At 36.0% G+C, this 15,996-nt stretch overlaps 2 protein-coding genes across 3 annotated transcripts; one reads left to right on the top strand and one right to left on the bottom strand.

The window, feature by feature from the left end:
* Nucleotides 1-39: 39 nt before the first annotated feature.
* Nucleotides 40-8,326, bottom strand: rab13 (RAB13, member RAS oncogene family). Of its 2 annotated transcripts, XR_013818020.1 has the most exons (9): nucleotides 7,733-8,275; nucleotides 7,071-7,131; nucleotides 6,365-6,425; nucleotides 4,475-4,552; nucleotides 3,880-3,969; nucleotides 2,617-2,656; nucleotides 2,466-2,531; nucleotides 1,070-1,120; nucleotides 40-817 (listed from the first exon to the last, which is right to left on the bottom strand). XR_013818020.1 is itself a non-coding variant. In XM_079836716.1 (8 exons), the coding sequence occupies exons 1-8, from the start codon at nucleotides 7,854-7,856 to the stop codon at nucleotides 746-748; spliced, it is 603 nt and encodes a 200-aa protein (XP_079692842.1). In that variant the 5' UTR covers nucleotides 7,857-8,326; the 3' UTR covers nucleotides 40-745. The 2 variants fall into 2 exon arrangements, 1 of the variants encoding a protein (XP_079692842.1); XM_079836716.1 differs by lacking the exon at nucleotides 2,617-2,656 and having other exon boundaries at nucleotides 7,733-8,326.
* A 1,032-nt stretch (nucleotides 8,327-9,358) lies between these two features.
* Nucleotides 9,359-13,514, top strand: rps27.2 (ribosomal protein S27 isoform 2). The gene is made up of 4 exons (XM_079836764.1): nucleotides 9,359-9,406; nucleotides 10,259-10,370; nucleotides 12,141-12,251; nucleotides 13,221-13,514. The coding sequence occupies exons 1-4, from the start codon at nucleotides 9,401-9,403 to the stop codon at nucleotides 13,247-13,249; spliced, it is 258 nt and encodes an 85-aa protein (XP_079692890.1). The 5' UTR covers nucleotides 9,359-9,400; the 3' UTR covers nucleotides 13,250-13,514.
* Nucleotides 13,515-15,996: the final 2,482 nt, after the last annotated feature.

The following is a 15,996-nucleotide window of genomic DNA, read 5'->3' as shown; positions in this document are numbered from 1 at the left end:
ATTTTTACCATTCACAAAATGAAAAAAATTCACAAAATGTTGACCGTTATTCACTTTATTAAAAGCAGTTCATTGTAAAAATTTCTGAGAAATATACTGTGTAAAAGAATATAAAAAAGTGTAAATGCAGAAAGACAGAAACTTGATGCAAAAATTATGCAAAACCAAACGTGTATTATGTCTTATCATAATCCCTTTGGAGAAACACACTGTGAATATTCAGTAGAACATGATTATATTCCCACCCATAAAACATCAATTCTTTTCTCACACAACTCATTTAACATCCTGAAATCTCTTATCCATCCATTTTAAGAGGTCAAAGTCTTTAAAAATTGAAGTCATTCACCTTTAATAGCAGCGAACATTCAAACAATTTGTCAGAAAGTGCAGATTAGCTGTCAAACTAGACTATATTTTTTAACAAAAAGACACTGATTCAATAGGTACTCGTTTTCCATGCCTGAAGTGAGCAATACTTGTAGGAAACTTGTGCAAGTAAAACCGACATTGTCTCCATTGCCTAGTCACTGTTTGTGTAGTGTGGAAATATAAACATGAAATATTTTTATTTATTTATTTTCTACATGATAGACATGACAAGTACCATCATTCTTGGAAACCCCTTCCTATTAGCATTCCATGTACACTTTGCAAATGACTTTTAGGAATGATCAAAGCAGTTCTATGTAAGTGTGTGTGTTTGTGTGCGTGTAGTGAGCATGTCCTCTGGATAAAGGCATATCTAAAGAAGAAGACATTTGGAGGACTTTTTCTCTGTGCTGGTGGTAATTTTAACCTCTCGACCAGATGGGCCCTGTAAAAAGAGTAAATATGTGAAATCTAATACAAGGCCTGCAGCCTTGAGGGTTTATTACAGTTCATGTTAATTTACTCTTTAGATTTGTCTGATAAAAAAAAGAACATGTGTCAAGATAAAACCTACAAATAAGATTAGTACTTCAAAACTTTACAAACTGATTGTGTGTTTTGCTTCAGTATGAGCATGCACAGACAATAAGCATAATTATTCATTGTATCTATGTACACACACACACTGGAAACTCACCAACTTCTTATTTGACTTCAGCAAAATGTCTCGAGCAAGAGAATCAAAAGACTATGGAAAGAAAGGCAAATCGTGTCAAAACGTAGACCAACTATATAAAATTCCATATATTAAAATACACAGATTCTGTATTTCATGTCATGATATCAACATCAAAACAATCGTACATTTGTAAGAACGTTTAAGATACTGATAAAATTATAAGAAAAAGTATGTAAACCGCTTGCAGAATCTGTGAAAATGTGAATAATTTGAACTAAATAAGAGATAAATGCATCAATTTTTATTTAGTACCGTCCTGAATAAGATATTTTGCATATTTTTTGTTTTACATATACATATGTTCATGAGTCCCTTGTTTGTCCTGAGCAGTTAAACTGCCCAATGTTCTTCGGAAAAATCCTCCAGGTCCTGCACATTCTTCAGTTTTCCAGCATCTTTTGCATATTTGAACCCTCTCCAGCAGGGACTGTATGATTTTGAGATCCATCTTTTCACACTGAGGACAATTGAGGGACCCAAACATAAATATAAAAATGTTCAAACATTCACTGATGCTCCAGAAGGAAACATGATGCATTAAGAGCCGGGATGTGAAAACTTTTGAACAGGAGGATGATGTCCAAATTTTTCTTATTTTGTTTCAAAATACTTTTTTTTCATGTAGCACTGCCCTTCAGAAGCAACAGAAGATACTTGCATGTTTCCAGGAAGACAATAAAAGTACAATTTACCTTGATCTTCAAATTCAATAAGTTTTCACCCCCCGGCTCTTAATGCATCGTGTTTCCTTCTGGAGCATCAGTGAATGTTTGAACCTTTTTTTAATAGTTGTGTTTGAGTCCCTCAATTGTCCTCAGTGCTAAAAGATGGATCTCAAAATCCTAGTCACTGCTGGAGAGGGTTAAAATGTGCAAAAGATGCTGGAAAACTGAAGAATGCGCAGGACCTGGAGGATTGGGCAGTGTAACTGCTCAGGACAAACAATGGACTCAAGGACAAACATCACACAACAGAAAAACAGCCATTGATCACCCAGGGAACGACACACAGTATTAAGAATCAATGGTTCATAAACTTTTGAATGGGTCATTTTAATAAATTCAGCTATTTTTTTTGTCTTGTGGACTATATGTAAACATGTTTTATGTAAAATATCTTATTCAGGACAGTACTAAATAAAAATGAACATGCATTTTGTATAATCTCTCTTATTTAGTTAAAATTATTTACTTTTTCACAGATTCTGCAAGCGGTTCACATACTTTTCCTTGCAACTGTATAATATCTGAGTAACAGATAAAGATCGACTGTCCCTATAAACTAATTATACTAATAAAACAAAAGCATTTCTTTGTTTGTTAAGTGAACATATCTTGATTCAGTCAATCCATACCTCTTCAACGTTGATGCTCGATTTTGCACTAGTCTCGAAAAATCGAATACCATGTTCCTTTGCAAGCTATAATGAAAGAAAAACATTTTTGATGAAAGAATTTAAAGTTTTATTTCACCCACAAATTAAAATTCTCTCATCATTTACTTACCCTCAAGTTGTTCTGAACTTGTATGATTTTTTTTCTTCTGCTGAACACAAAGAAAATATATTTTAAAGAAAGTTGGTAACTTAACAGTTGATGGGCCCCATTGACCATTGACCCAAGACATATTATGAAAAAAACAAAATACTATGTAAGTCAATGTGGCTCATCAACTATTTGGTTACAGACATTCTTCAATATATCTTCTTTTGTGTTCAGCAGAAGAAAGAAATTCATACAGGTCTGGAACAACCTGAGGGTGAGTAAATTATGACAGAATGTTCATTTTTGGGTGAACTATCCCTTTAAGTTTATTATCAACTGGAAAAAAAAACAGTATGTAGTACCAAATGTAACAAATTTCACATGTGGTAAATAGTGATACGTTTGTATTAGTGCTGGGCAATCGATTAATCGCATCCAAAATCAAGCGTAGGGTTAGTTCTGGCAGGTCACATTAGTCAAGCTCTACGTATAGGAATACGATGCCTATCACAGCAGGCATATATAATCTCCTTCAGTATCATCAGTTGCTATTGCGTTCTCCGGAGCTAATTACCCTCCTCTATCCCCAGCTCCTCCTCTCGTCAGTCAGGATTTGGCATTCTGATTCCCCATGAATCAGACTAGATTCCCGAATTAGGCTGTACATTTTAATATTGATATTAATGCTATCTGCAATACATTGTTGGTTCTGTTCTGTTTACCCTAAGGGGGGTTTATCACTGCTCTTATCCATGCTAGGCTGCATGGATGCGCAGGGAGTTCTTGCCCAGAACAAAACCATACCGCCAATCTAAACTATATGCTAATTGTCAATCAGAAGAATTTATGACGGAAATAAAAGTTTGTGTTTACATAATATATGTATGTGTACTGTGTATAATTATTATGTATATATAAATACACACTCCTTCATGTATATATTTAAGAAATATTTGCATATATATATATATATATATATACAAATTTTCTTAAATATATACATGCATGTGTGTGTATTTATATATACATAATAATTATACACAGTACACACACATATATTATGTAAACACAAACTTTTATGGATATTTTGGATGTGATTAATCATGATTAATCGATTGCCCAGCACTAGTTTGTATGTTTTACAGCATAATATGCACATACTGTAAATTAAATGACTGAAATGTCATTCATAACACCAACAAAACTCCTCGTATGCACTTGGATGGACAAAGAAAGCCATCTTTTCTCAGCCCACATATTTGCGGTGTGTATGAAATCACTCACCTTCTCACCCATGTCCTTTGACACTTTCCTCTTGGCCTCGATATCACATTTGTTGCCCAGTAACATCCGACTTACACCTGCGGATGCATTCTGTGAAACACAGAAAATAAGAATGTGCTCACTTCCTTATTTTCTTCAAAACTGAGACTTGTTTTAATAAAAGGCCCCATTTGTATCTATAGTGCGTCTCTGTTCTGGTAACCTGTGCAGGGTCTGCTTCCTATGGCATCTTATCAAGAACTGAAACTCACATTTAATAAAGCCTGTTTCATTTTATATGTTTCATTTCTGTTCTGTTTCATTTCTGGAGGTTGACAGAAAATATCTGAACATAGTCGCTGTGTATACAATACTATAAATAAATTGTTATGCTGTAGATTAAAAAACAGACACCAAAAACAATTAAAATCAACAACTAAGGCACATTTCCCACACATTACATTTTATTAGATTCGTTTTTCTAACAAAAGGAGTCCAGTTGTCCAAACTACTCAGGGATGGGACAGAGAAATATGCTAATGGTCATATATCGACTTTTCATTTGATAAAACTCCTATAATGACTGCCATATTTTATTGTCCTCTTTCTCTCTTACTTCTTTGATGCCCTTCATCCAGTTCTGAATATTCTCAAAGGATTTTTCATCAGTGATGTCATACACAAGAATGATGCCCTGAAAGAGATGATCAAAATAAAACACCATTAATGCCATGTGTATGATTTTCCATACCTAAATAACTCAAATTAATCTAGGTTTCACAATAATCACATAAGTAAGTTTATAGCTATAGCTGAAGGCACAATATGTAAGATTTTTGGATTAAAATATCCAAAAACCACTAGAACTGTTATATATTTTGTTTGTACTTACATTATCCCAAACGTTTCCAAGAATGTTTAAATCCAGAGAAATAAGCTATTTTAACCAGGACACGGACCGTGTCCGTGCTTCGCCTATCAATGACATCATACCCGCGTTACCCTTGATTTCCGATGTTTTATTTTGTAGAAACCATGGAAACTCCAGAGGCACTTTAATTCATTACATGTTTTATTAGACAGGTGAGCAACTGTTTGGATACATTCATCGACAGAAAACGAATCATTGTTATATCGCTCAACATAGTTAGTCTTATTGTTTAAATCTAGTCATGATTTACCGTGAGTAGGGGAGAGCAGGGACAAAAGTACCATTTTTCAGAAAATCGTAATTTTAAAAGATAATGTTTTAGACCGAGATATGTTTTTGCTGTGGCCAATAACTCACAAGTGTGGTCTATCAATAGCAGGTGGTATTTTGTACAAATGTAGAACGACTACAGTATAATTTCACTTTGAACATAAGCTGCACATTGTTACTTTTGACCCCATCAGGTGGGACGAAAGTAACACCCAGGTGGGTCAAAAGTAACACAACAATACAAGCTAGATTTTTTGGTGCTACTCTTGTTTTTATTAAACATACCTGACTATGACCTTGTTAATATGTAACTGCAAACATATTTTGTCCTTTATCTTTGCAAAAAATATTCATTTTTCATATATTCAAATATTCATCAAATATTTCATTTCATTTGTTAAAGTTCATCAAATGTTTCAAATGTAATATGACAGTACAAACTTGAATTATTTAGAATATTTTTTATTTGCAAATTCAATCTATTTGATACGTTTTTTCTTCAACAGTATGAACAATATAAAAATTAAATTAAATGTGCATAATATGCATTATATATATAATAGCAGGACAAAAGTAAAAAGTGTTACTTTCGTCCCCACAGGAAGTCCTGACATTTAAACACGATTTACTTTTATACTGAAAAACTCTGAAAAGACAAACCTTCAGGGTGTGTAACAGCACTAAATAACCCGTAGATTGATCATGACTGTGACACATGAAACAAGAAACACAACTTGTAATTAGAAAAAAAAGTACCGCTTCATTAATTTACTTGCCGTACTTGAAAACTGCATTTCGGACCTAACCGCGGGAAACGATGGCGGAATCACATCATATTTGGCAGATCCGTCAAGGGTTGTGTGCTGAACGTGCTGTCATAGCTTGAAATGCAAATGTATTCAGGGCTCGGAGAAAATCATGTTGTTACTTTCGTCCCATGTTACTTTCGCCCCGGTTCTCCCCTACCATGTTTTACCATGCCTAATACCAATCTAGGTTACTGGAATGTGCAACAAGAGTCTCATAGTGGTTGCCGAGCGAATGCACAGAGAAGCATTATAACATAACTTTCAAACATATAAATAATGCATCTAATATGATAAACAGCGCTGCGTTACCCCACATACACATGACCGGAATCGGTCTTCTGTGGCATAATAAAAGCTCAGCGAAATCAAGGCTTCATCAATTTTATGCCTTTGTTTTGAATAAGCTAACTCTAGCGGCGAAAAATTACATATTGTGGCTTTAAGATATAGGACCAAGAAGATTAGTTTGTGTTAACATTTGTGTTTCTTGTCTCACCATGGCCCCTCTGTAGTATGCAGTAGTGATGGTCTTAAACCTCTCCTGTCCCGCTGTGTCCCTAGCAAATAAAACCAGTTGCACATATAAGACATTTTAGCACTCAGAAAGCTTGTCTGTTAAAATGTGTTTTTTTTTTTTTTTAAACTATAGCTGACTTGTGTAAGTTACAACAATCTCATTTTGCATGTTTTATATACAGTACATCTTTTATAGCAACTGGACTCTGTACTTCCGGCTGTCACTACCGTTGGACATAAATGACTTTATTGAGTTGTCAGAAGGCCTGTGAGAAGCCTGACTGAGCTAAACTCAACCAGACTCCACCTTCTGCAAATTTACACTAAGTGTACTGTTATAACAGTCAGCTGTCAAACGGAAACACACGCTGAAGATTTCTTGTGTACATAACACTGCCACCATATTTACCCAGACATTCTGTACATATGTAAAGAATTTAAACTAAATAGACTTGAATAACATTTAACTTCTCCGATTTATCAAACAAACAGGACTCAGAGCAAAACATTCACTAACTAGTGTGCATCTAGAGACAAAACAACGACACGGTCATATTTTAGGATCAGAGAATGTTGTTTTCAGTGAAGACAGCTCAAACATGCATTTTAGTCTGGGACCAGAGCCTTGTCTGTGAAACTGACCATTATAATATCACATTTTATGTTATTTATAGATGTATTTTTACCAGACTTGCAGTTTAACTTTCTTCCCCTCAACCTCAATAGTCTTCACTTTGAAGTCAATACCTAGGAAAAAGAGGGGGAAAGGGAAATAGATAAACCAGGAGGGGCAGGAAGGAAGGATTAACATGTTTTAACCCCAAGAGGCACAATAAAAGTGGACTAATGAGTATGTTTGCTACATTCAGAAGCACATGAGCAGGCACAATGAGATACAATCACTGCTCTAAGGGTTTAATAAACACCCTGGTTTGTTTTTCAGTGAATTGGGAGGAAGGGAGCAAGGGGGTCTTTTAAAGATCTGGGTGAATGCACTAAACGCCATGGAGGATGGCCTCCATCTGATGCAGAAATGAAGGGGGTGTAGCTCGTGGACGTGAGCTTGAAAAATTAGATACAGAGAGGGACAGGCTGTGGCTGGCAGAAGAAAAGTAGCGCGAGAGGGCCGGAAATGCAATCAGGGAGGAGGATACACAGAGAACGGGATGATCCGCAGGACTGATTGAGTTATACTGGGGTAGGCTGGAATGAGATGACGTTCAGACTAGTACTGACATGAACAAACACTTGGGGTAGCACTTGCTTTACAAGGTAGAAACTTGGCTGTAGAGCGGAACATCTTGCCTTATCACACAGTATTACAAACAGTTTCATGTTGTACACTTACCGATGGTTGAGATGTACGTTGAATTAAAATTGTCTTCTGCGAAACGGATGATCAGACAGGTCTTGCCAACACCACTATCGCCAATAAGCAATAATTTAAAGAGGAAGTCGTATTTCTTTGCCATTGTTCGTCTCGACTACAGCTTTTAGCACGTTTAAAAAGACGTTCCTCCTGTTTTGTTAACACACAGTCACGCGCAGCGTTTTAAAATCCGTCCTAGTGAAAAGTGTCCTCGTTTGAAACTTCATGGGTTTTCTTTCCTTGGAAAATTATCACCGGTAAACTTAGTTTTGCTTTGTTCCCTTTGTCCGTCCGGATAAGAGGAAAAAATTCCATAAAAGTAGAAAAGTTTTCTTACAGCCCTTTAAACGCGTCAGCGGTGTGTTTTTTAGTGCGGAAGCCACGCATTTTCCATTTCTGGTTACGGTGCGCTAGTATTCTCGCCTGTGCGAAATACTTAAAGGTATTCATCCATACATAGACAACAGCAGACTTTTTTTCTCCCTAAACGTTCCCTTGCCCGAGTTCCCAAAAGCTGACGTCGAGGGAGGGGAGAGGTTTAATAAAGCAGTCCTGAGGAGAACCGATAACAGCATATCAGCAGAGGGCGCCATTGGCACTCAATGGGCTGAAACGAAGCACCCGTTGAACTTTACTGTTTTTAGGTCATTTTTGGACTGTTGGAAATTGGGAGCAGGCTTTGTGACGCTGTTAAAATATTTATATAAACTAAAAAATGTAATCGTACATGTGATAAAATATACTTTTACATTCCCCGGTTTCACAGACAAGGTTTAAGGCTAGTCCCAGAATAAAATGCATGTTTGAGCTGTTTTAACTTGCACTTACAATATGTCTGTGCCATATTGTTTTGTTTCAAGATGCACACCAGTAATGTTTTTTCTTCTTCTTTCTAGGGTACGTTTATAAAAGCTACTTAAATGCCCTAATATGGCCTAATCCTGGCCCTGTCTGTGAAACCGGGCCATTGTGGGTCTAAGGCTCATCAGATGTCATTTGCTCAAAAAAAAGTCACATTTCTAAACACTGTACTGAAACCAGTTGTTTTACATCAGCTAAGTAGGGATGAGTGAATTTATTGTAATACATTTGCAAATTGTGCCCAAATAGACTGTTTTTGTCATGTTTTTATTTGTATAGTTTAAATTTAGTTTTAGTCATTGTTTTTATTATTTATATTTGGTTTTAGTCATTTTAATATGCTTTATTCAGTAAACAAAAATTATTTGTATAGTTTAAAGCACCGCTGGTTGTTAGAAATATGGGGTATTATTAAATTAATTGTAATTTCATGAATTTCATTATTCAAATAGGATCACAAATGTTTAACATATTATAATAATTATTAAATTATTATAATAATGTGTTATACATTATAATACACCAAATTATGCTTTAGAATGCCGCCTTTGGGTTGTCTTTTATGTATCATTAAGTATGCTATGTGCGAGCTTATGCAACAGCTTTTCAACATCCCAACATAACCCACTGCCTGTCATATCTTTGTACTTAGTTAATGGGTTAAGAAGAAATGCTTTTATTAAATGTCAGTGAAGTATTTCCTGCCCCTGCTCACGAGCCCCGTTCATATGCGCCATGTATTTCCGCTAGCCCCCCCTTTTCGGCTGCTGCTCCGCTGTCGCCAACATGCCTGTAAGTGCGTGCGATTACAATCAAGTCTGTTTAAAACGTAATCACGCCTGGTGTGTGGATTAAATCGCATCGATCGATGAGGGGAGGCTTTTGTTTTCATGATCTCACTGGCCACGTTAAATTAATTTAATCTATTTTGAGGTTAAAACTTAGTAGAAAAGAGCGAAGCGCGTGCTATGTGGAACGACAAGATGGCCGCCTGCATATGTGTTAGAAACGCGTGGAGAGCATCGCGTTTCCCATACAAATAACAGTCGCCTTTATATGTAGTTGAGATTTGGTAAATAAATAATACGTTACATAACATTAATATGTGGAATATTGCTTGGCTGTTCCTCTTATAGTTTGTTAGACGGAAAGTGTGTCATGAGTCGGATCTCCCTTTGTACTGGCAGTGTTGACAGTCAGCTGATCAGCTGTATCATCAAGCTTATGCTATTGTCAGTTTATCTAAAGAGCGTTTTTTGGTTAAATTGTTGCAGCGTTTACACGGTCGCTCATATTCTATTATCGTTGTAGCTGTGATGAAATGTTGAGTGCGTCCTGCACTCTTGGAAATAAAGGTTCTTTATTGTCGTCATTGATTCCATGAAGAACCTTTAACAACCATGTAACCATGCCACTGCACAATAGGTTCCTTATAGTGGAAAAAGGGTTCTTTGGATTATTAATGTTCTTCACATTAAGAAAAAAAGGTTCTTTTAAGAACTCTTAACTGAAAGGTTGTTTGGGGAACCCAATATTATTCTAGCATCACTGTGAAAACTCTTTTGGAACCTTTATATCTAAGAGTGTAGAATAGATGTAGCTGAGATTCTCTATGCCAGTTGACACATCTCTCATCACTTTCAGCTCGCGAAGGACTTGTTGCACCCAACGCCAGAGGAGGAGGAGAAGAGAAGACACAAGAAGAAGCGTCTCGTACAGAGTCCCAACTCTTATTTTATGGATGTCAAATGCCCAGGTAACATCTGCAGAATAGGTGTTCCGTGTAAGCAAGCAGGGCCACTGAGGCATTGGTTCTCTCCAGAGCCGTCACTTGAATTCATATGGCACAGGACATAAAATATTATAGTATTTTTCAAATGGAGGGATAAGGTAGGGAGACCATATTTTGATTACCGAAAACCAGGACACTCGGCCTGGCAATGAGATACTCAAATGATACTCGAAGTTTACTCAAAGTTTCTTTATTCATTTCAATACATTTAAAGTATGCCCCCTCTGTATGGATAGAAAATTGTTATATTAGGGCCAGGACAGGCCCTTGAAAACAGGTCCTGGGAAAATGGGACGTTTGGTCACCCTAGATAAGGTCTTCATTTAAGAGTTATAAGCCATAAACCAAACCAGCCAGCTACATGGGGAATCACAACAATACAACGTTTGATTTGAAGCAAAGAAGTATTTGATAAGTAGACAAAAAGACATACAAAACTGCATTCTTAACAGTTTTAATGAGGTAAATAACTACAATGACATGGAGACGGATGGACATGGACATTGTGAGTGACATTCAAAATATAAATTCTGTATAAAAAAATGTTGATTGTGTGTATAAAACGTTTCATTTCCATTTGAGAAATGTATACGTATGCACACATGAAGTATTTTGAGAGCATTTTCTCCTGGAATTCCATCATTAAACATAATCATTTATTAAGTAAGTTGAAACCATGTGAATTGAAAGCTTCCACAAAAGTACCATACCTCTGAGGTAGTTTATCAATGGTCTGTCTTTTTGAAGGTTTATAAATCATCCTTCATTCCCCTATGGAGAAAATGAATGCGATATATTTATTTATTTATTTTATTTTTTTGACTGAACCCGATTGTTGCACTCTGTACAACAACGATTATTTTAAAGGATTTGCAATGCAAGTCATGTGAAGTATGTAAATGCATGATGATGGTACTGTAACAAATGTTATAGCCCAGGCTTAAATGCAACAATCAGTTTTTTATAACAGGGTTCTTAGCTTGAAAAAGACTGTTCTTTTATAAGACTAAAGATTGCCATGATCACTGTGCAGTGCCTGCTGAATAACAGGATGTCACTTTAATAAAGTGCAACTGTCAAGTTCCACATTGTAAAAATCCCATTATTTTCTTCATAGGAAACTTGATTTTGTACGAAAACTTTTAACCTTTTAAGACAGACCTATTCTGATCTACAAGGTTGTTAATCGATATGTTTTTGTTGAAGCCATCGACCTGCATTATTTCAACTTATTAATAAATAATCCAGTTTAACAGCTGAATTCCTTGTGAAAAACGACATTATCTATGATTCTGCGAAGAAATCTCAGATCAGAGAATCAATTACAAGCAAATGTTTTAAGCAAAAACAACTATTTAGCATCCGCTTCAATGAAACACTGAGAATGATATAGTCAACTCAAATCTCCCTACTCTCTCAAACTATTAAGTATTCTATATAAATGTGTGTGTGTGTGTGTGTGTGTATATATATGTGTATCTCAGTATATCCATTTTTACTTATTGAGATTTGCACTGCTTTGTGATTTCATGTAGTTCTTGACCATCTTGAATCTTTTTTTTTTTTTTTTATCAAACTTGGTAATGTTGATTCACCTCATCGCTTGTTGGTATGGTTAATGGCATATAACTCTTTAGAACCACGGCCAAATGTGTGTCCACATAAAATAGATATTGACTTGTATACTATTGTATTGTAGTATGTTTGAAACTATTCGCCATTCTCTCTTTGCAGGCTGTTATAAGATCACTACGGTGTTCAGTCACGCACAGACGGTGGTCTTATGTGTAGGATGCTCTACAGTGCTGTGCCAGCCTACCGGAGGAAAGGCGCGCCTCACAGAAGGTATCACCAGTGCACATGACCCAAAGCATGTCAATCTAGTGGTCGCACAAGTTCTAGATATTATGATTCCATAAATGGAATCTCACCGTGGGATTTTTTTCGATCCTGCAGCAGAGCAGTCAGAACATGTCACACTAACACGTTAAAATGCGGCCTTCAGAAGATGACTAATAAATTAGTGTGGGAGAAATATGGCTGGAAGTGCACACCTAGATCAGAGATGCGCATACATGCGCCTGTAAATGTTGCAGCGCCATGGCAACACGCCCACACAGACCAGACTAGTATTTCCCACTTGATTATTGTTCTCTTCTTGAGCTGAAGCTTTGACGATTGGAGAAGTTCTGAAAATCGCTGCCCTGCTGGCACAGTTCAGTAGAAAGCAAGAGATGTAGTGGCAGATTTCTGTCTCACTCAACACCATGTAATTCCCCATCCAAAAAATAGACAAATCTGTATTTGCTATTCAAAGAATATTCATTACTTTAAAACACAAATGTATAAAACAGAATGATTTTATTATTTTTTAGACTTTTACAGCAACTAACAATTATTTTTTTTATTTTTAATGAGAGCGAAATAATGTACATCCTAAGCAATTCTTCTCCAAACTGTGTACATTTAAGGCTATATATAAAAAATATGTATGCATTTCTGTTTGTCGCACTCTCACTCTTTAAAGTCTTTGAAGTTCCAAGAGCCCTGTCAGGATCCATTTTTCAAAATGAAACCATTTGCATGAATTTCTAACATTTATAGATAAGAAATGCGCTGGTGAAAACACCTCAAGCACATTAAACAAGCAACCCACATGCTTATGACCTCGTTTAAAACATCGAAGTGTCTTGGGCACCTTTTCCTTGCTCTGTTTTGTTTAAAAGTGCTTTTTCCATAGAAATGCATTTCCCACTACTGTGAAGTGTGACGAAATATAGAATTTGTTTTTGACGGAATTCTTTCTGTTAACAGGATGCTCATTCAGGAGAAAGCAGCACTAGTCTCTCATTAACCAGTATGCAAGGATGAGGGAGACCATGGGAGGAGAGACAGGATTGGCCACTCCACAGGGATTTCAGTGACTCCGCCCACAACGAGGCCGTATATATGATCTATAATGGGGCGATGGAGATGAAAGCTAAACCGAGAAGAATGCTAGAAAACTGTCAAAAGTGCTGTCTGAACACAGAGCGTGTGAGGTGTATAACCACCAAACCTGTCTCTCTCTCCCGCTCGTACTTTAAATAAAGGTTCATTTTTCATTTATGTGTGTGTTGTGGTGGATCATTTCCATTTTCATTCACAGCCATAAAATGCATAAATACTATGGTCTGGTTTCACAGACAGGGCTTGGATTAAGCCAGGATTAGGCCTTAGTTTAATTAGGACATTTAACCCTCTGGTCCTCTTCCGTCACAAATGTTTTGAAATAAACTTTTTTTTTTGTTGCTTCATTGGAATGGGATGACACTTGGTGACTTGTTTCATTAGCTATGTGAAAACAAATGTTAAAGGGCTGAAAAAATAGCCACACTTGGCTATTGCGTGGTTAAAAATGACATGGAAATGTATACAAAAACTTAGAGAAACTTTTGTAAACTACAAATCAGCCACTGTGCAGAAAAAGTGCACTGCAATGAGGGGGCGACACTCTAAAATGTCAAGAGTGCAAAATGGACACATCCAGCCAAACATTTTTATTGAATTATGTTAACAAAATGTTCTCTGTTCAGGTTTGACTGTAGTAAAATTAATTCAAAAACTGACACTTGAAATCAACATTTCAAACTAATGTATTTAGTATAAACCCAAATCCACAACTTAATAAAAATAAGTATGTCAAAAACACGAGAGAAATTATTAGCCACTTAATATAGAACTATATAGGAATCTTGTGGTTACAACATGGCATTACAAAAGGTTTTTTTACTCCCACCAGATGGCACTAATATTCCTTAAAAAAAAAATTGATTTAAAATGCCTTATCTCTATCATGGAATACTGTTTAATTTAAAAATATATTAGGACTTTTTTTTTTAAATTATTTTCAATAGGGAAAACTAACTAATACAAATTTGATAAATATTGCATAGTAGATATGCCAGTGCAAGTTGCTTTCAGTTGAGACAACTCAAACATGCATTTTTGTCTGGGACTAGCTTAAGCCTTGTCTGGGAAAATGTCAGAAATTACATCATGCTTGTCTGTTGACTTGATCTCCTTACTAGGTAAAACAAATATTTCTCTCTAAAATATTGTGTCCGTTGTTAAGATGGTAAACATTCAGATTGTACACATGTAACAGGCATATAATATTGATCAAAGGTTTTGGGTCAGTGAGATGTTTTTAATATTTTTCTCTTAATATTAATATATCTCTTAAGTTCACCAAGGCAGACTTTATTTGATTAAAAATGCCGTAAAAATAGTAATACTGTGATAATTTGAAAAAATAACTAATAATAAAATGTTTTCTATTTTAAAATGTTATGTACTCATGTGATGACAAAGCTGAATTTAATGCATTACTCCAGTCTTCAGTCACATGATCCTTCAAAAACCATGCTGATTTGCTGCTCAAGAAACATTTCTTTGAAAACGGTTGTGCTGCTTTTCTTCATTTTTTTGATTAATAAAACAATTTTAAAAGAAAAGCATTTATTTGAAATATAAATATTTTGTAACAATTCTTCAGTCACTTGTGATTAATGTAATGAATCTATGCTGAATAAATGTATTAATTTCTTAAAAAATCTAATCTTATTGACCCCAAACTTTAAAGCAGCACTAGGTAACTTTTCAACCTTTATAATATATTTTCAAGACTCTTGTGATGATACAGTGTCTTACAATAGGTTGAATGACATGTCTGCCATAGCCTGACGGGGTCTGTATCATTTTTAATCATACTTTTAAACTTCGGGTTTCGGGTAGTAACCCGAGAACAAAAAACTACAAAATTCGACGCTTTACGGCATATACGTCACTTCCACCACTTCCTTAAATTCGGACGTGCGACGGTGCGAGCCCAACTATCGTTTGTTTGCCGAATGTTATAGTCATGGCCGAAGCAGCACAGAAAAATAAGAAAGCAAAAAGAGGAAACGAGAAAGTGATCGGATTAAAGGCAGGACGAGGATCAACATTGGGCCAGCGTTTGCTCGTGAGCTGAAGGAGGAGGGGCTACATTCTTGCAAGTAAATACATAAGACGTACAAAATCATATTTTAGGATACCTAACATGTCTGTGATATTTGTTTATTTGTCTTGCCTCAAGCTATAATGCAAATCGATTTTTCAAATTTGCAGATTCATCTATGGTAGCTTGATAATATAATATTGACGATATATGGTTATTACCTACCACTCAAACATAGAATTGAAGTATCATAGATTCTGTAAAACGGTAACCAATAGACTAGGCTACTATAATGACGCTGGCTTGTAAACGTGAGCATCTCGATCATTTGGCGTTTGAAAAAAATAAAACCCATGAAATTATATTCATATGACATGCTGAAACATATGCCACTGTACCTGGGATGAAGACATTTCACACGCGACGCAAGCAGAACACCTGCATGTGAACTCCTGCAGTGTTCAGGGCTATCATGGTTGTCATGCCAACAAATGCACGTGCGATGCATCCCCTGATGTAGGATGAGAGTTTACGACAGTAGTAGAGGACAATACTGTTTCCCAACTGTAGGGGGACCCCGAGAGCAAAACCTACCTAGTGCTGCTTTAA

Source organism: Gobio gobio (assembly GCF_949357685.1).
Source record: "Gobio gobio genome assembly, chromosome: 15".
Taxonomy (NCBI): Eukaryota; Metazoa; Chordata; class Actinopteri; order Cypriniformes; family Gobionidae; genus Gobio; species Gobio gobio.
Note: the sequence above shows the minus strand (reverse complement) of the source record. Positions and strands in the feature narration are given on the sequence as shown.

Bases quoted from the DNA above. Each gene is read 5' to 3' on its own strand.
- rab13 (XM_079836716.1), bottom strand. From the start codon at position 7,856: ATGGCAAAGAAATACGACTTCCTCTTTAAATTATTGCTTATTGGCGAT. The intron at 6,426-7,070 runs GTAAAAATACAT...TTTATTTGCTAG, and splicing joins AAAGTTAAACTGCAAGTCTG to GGACACAGCGGGACAGGAGA. The intron at 4,553-6,364 runs GTGAGACAAGAA...CATCTCTTTCAG, and splicing joins CATACTACAGAGGGGCCATG to GGCATCATTCTTGTGTATGA.
- rps27.2 (XM_079836764.1), top strand. The intron at 10,371-12,140 runs GTAACATCTGCA...CTCTCTTTGCAG, and splicing joins TATGGATGTCAAATGCCCAG to GCTGTTATAAGATCACTACG. The intron at 12,252-13,220 runs GTATCACCAGTG...TTCTGTTAACAG, and splicing joins AAAGGCGCGCCTCACAGAAG to GATGCTCATTCAGGAGAAAG.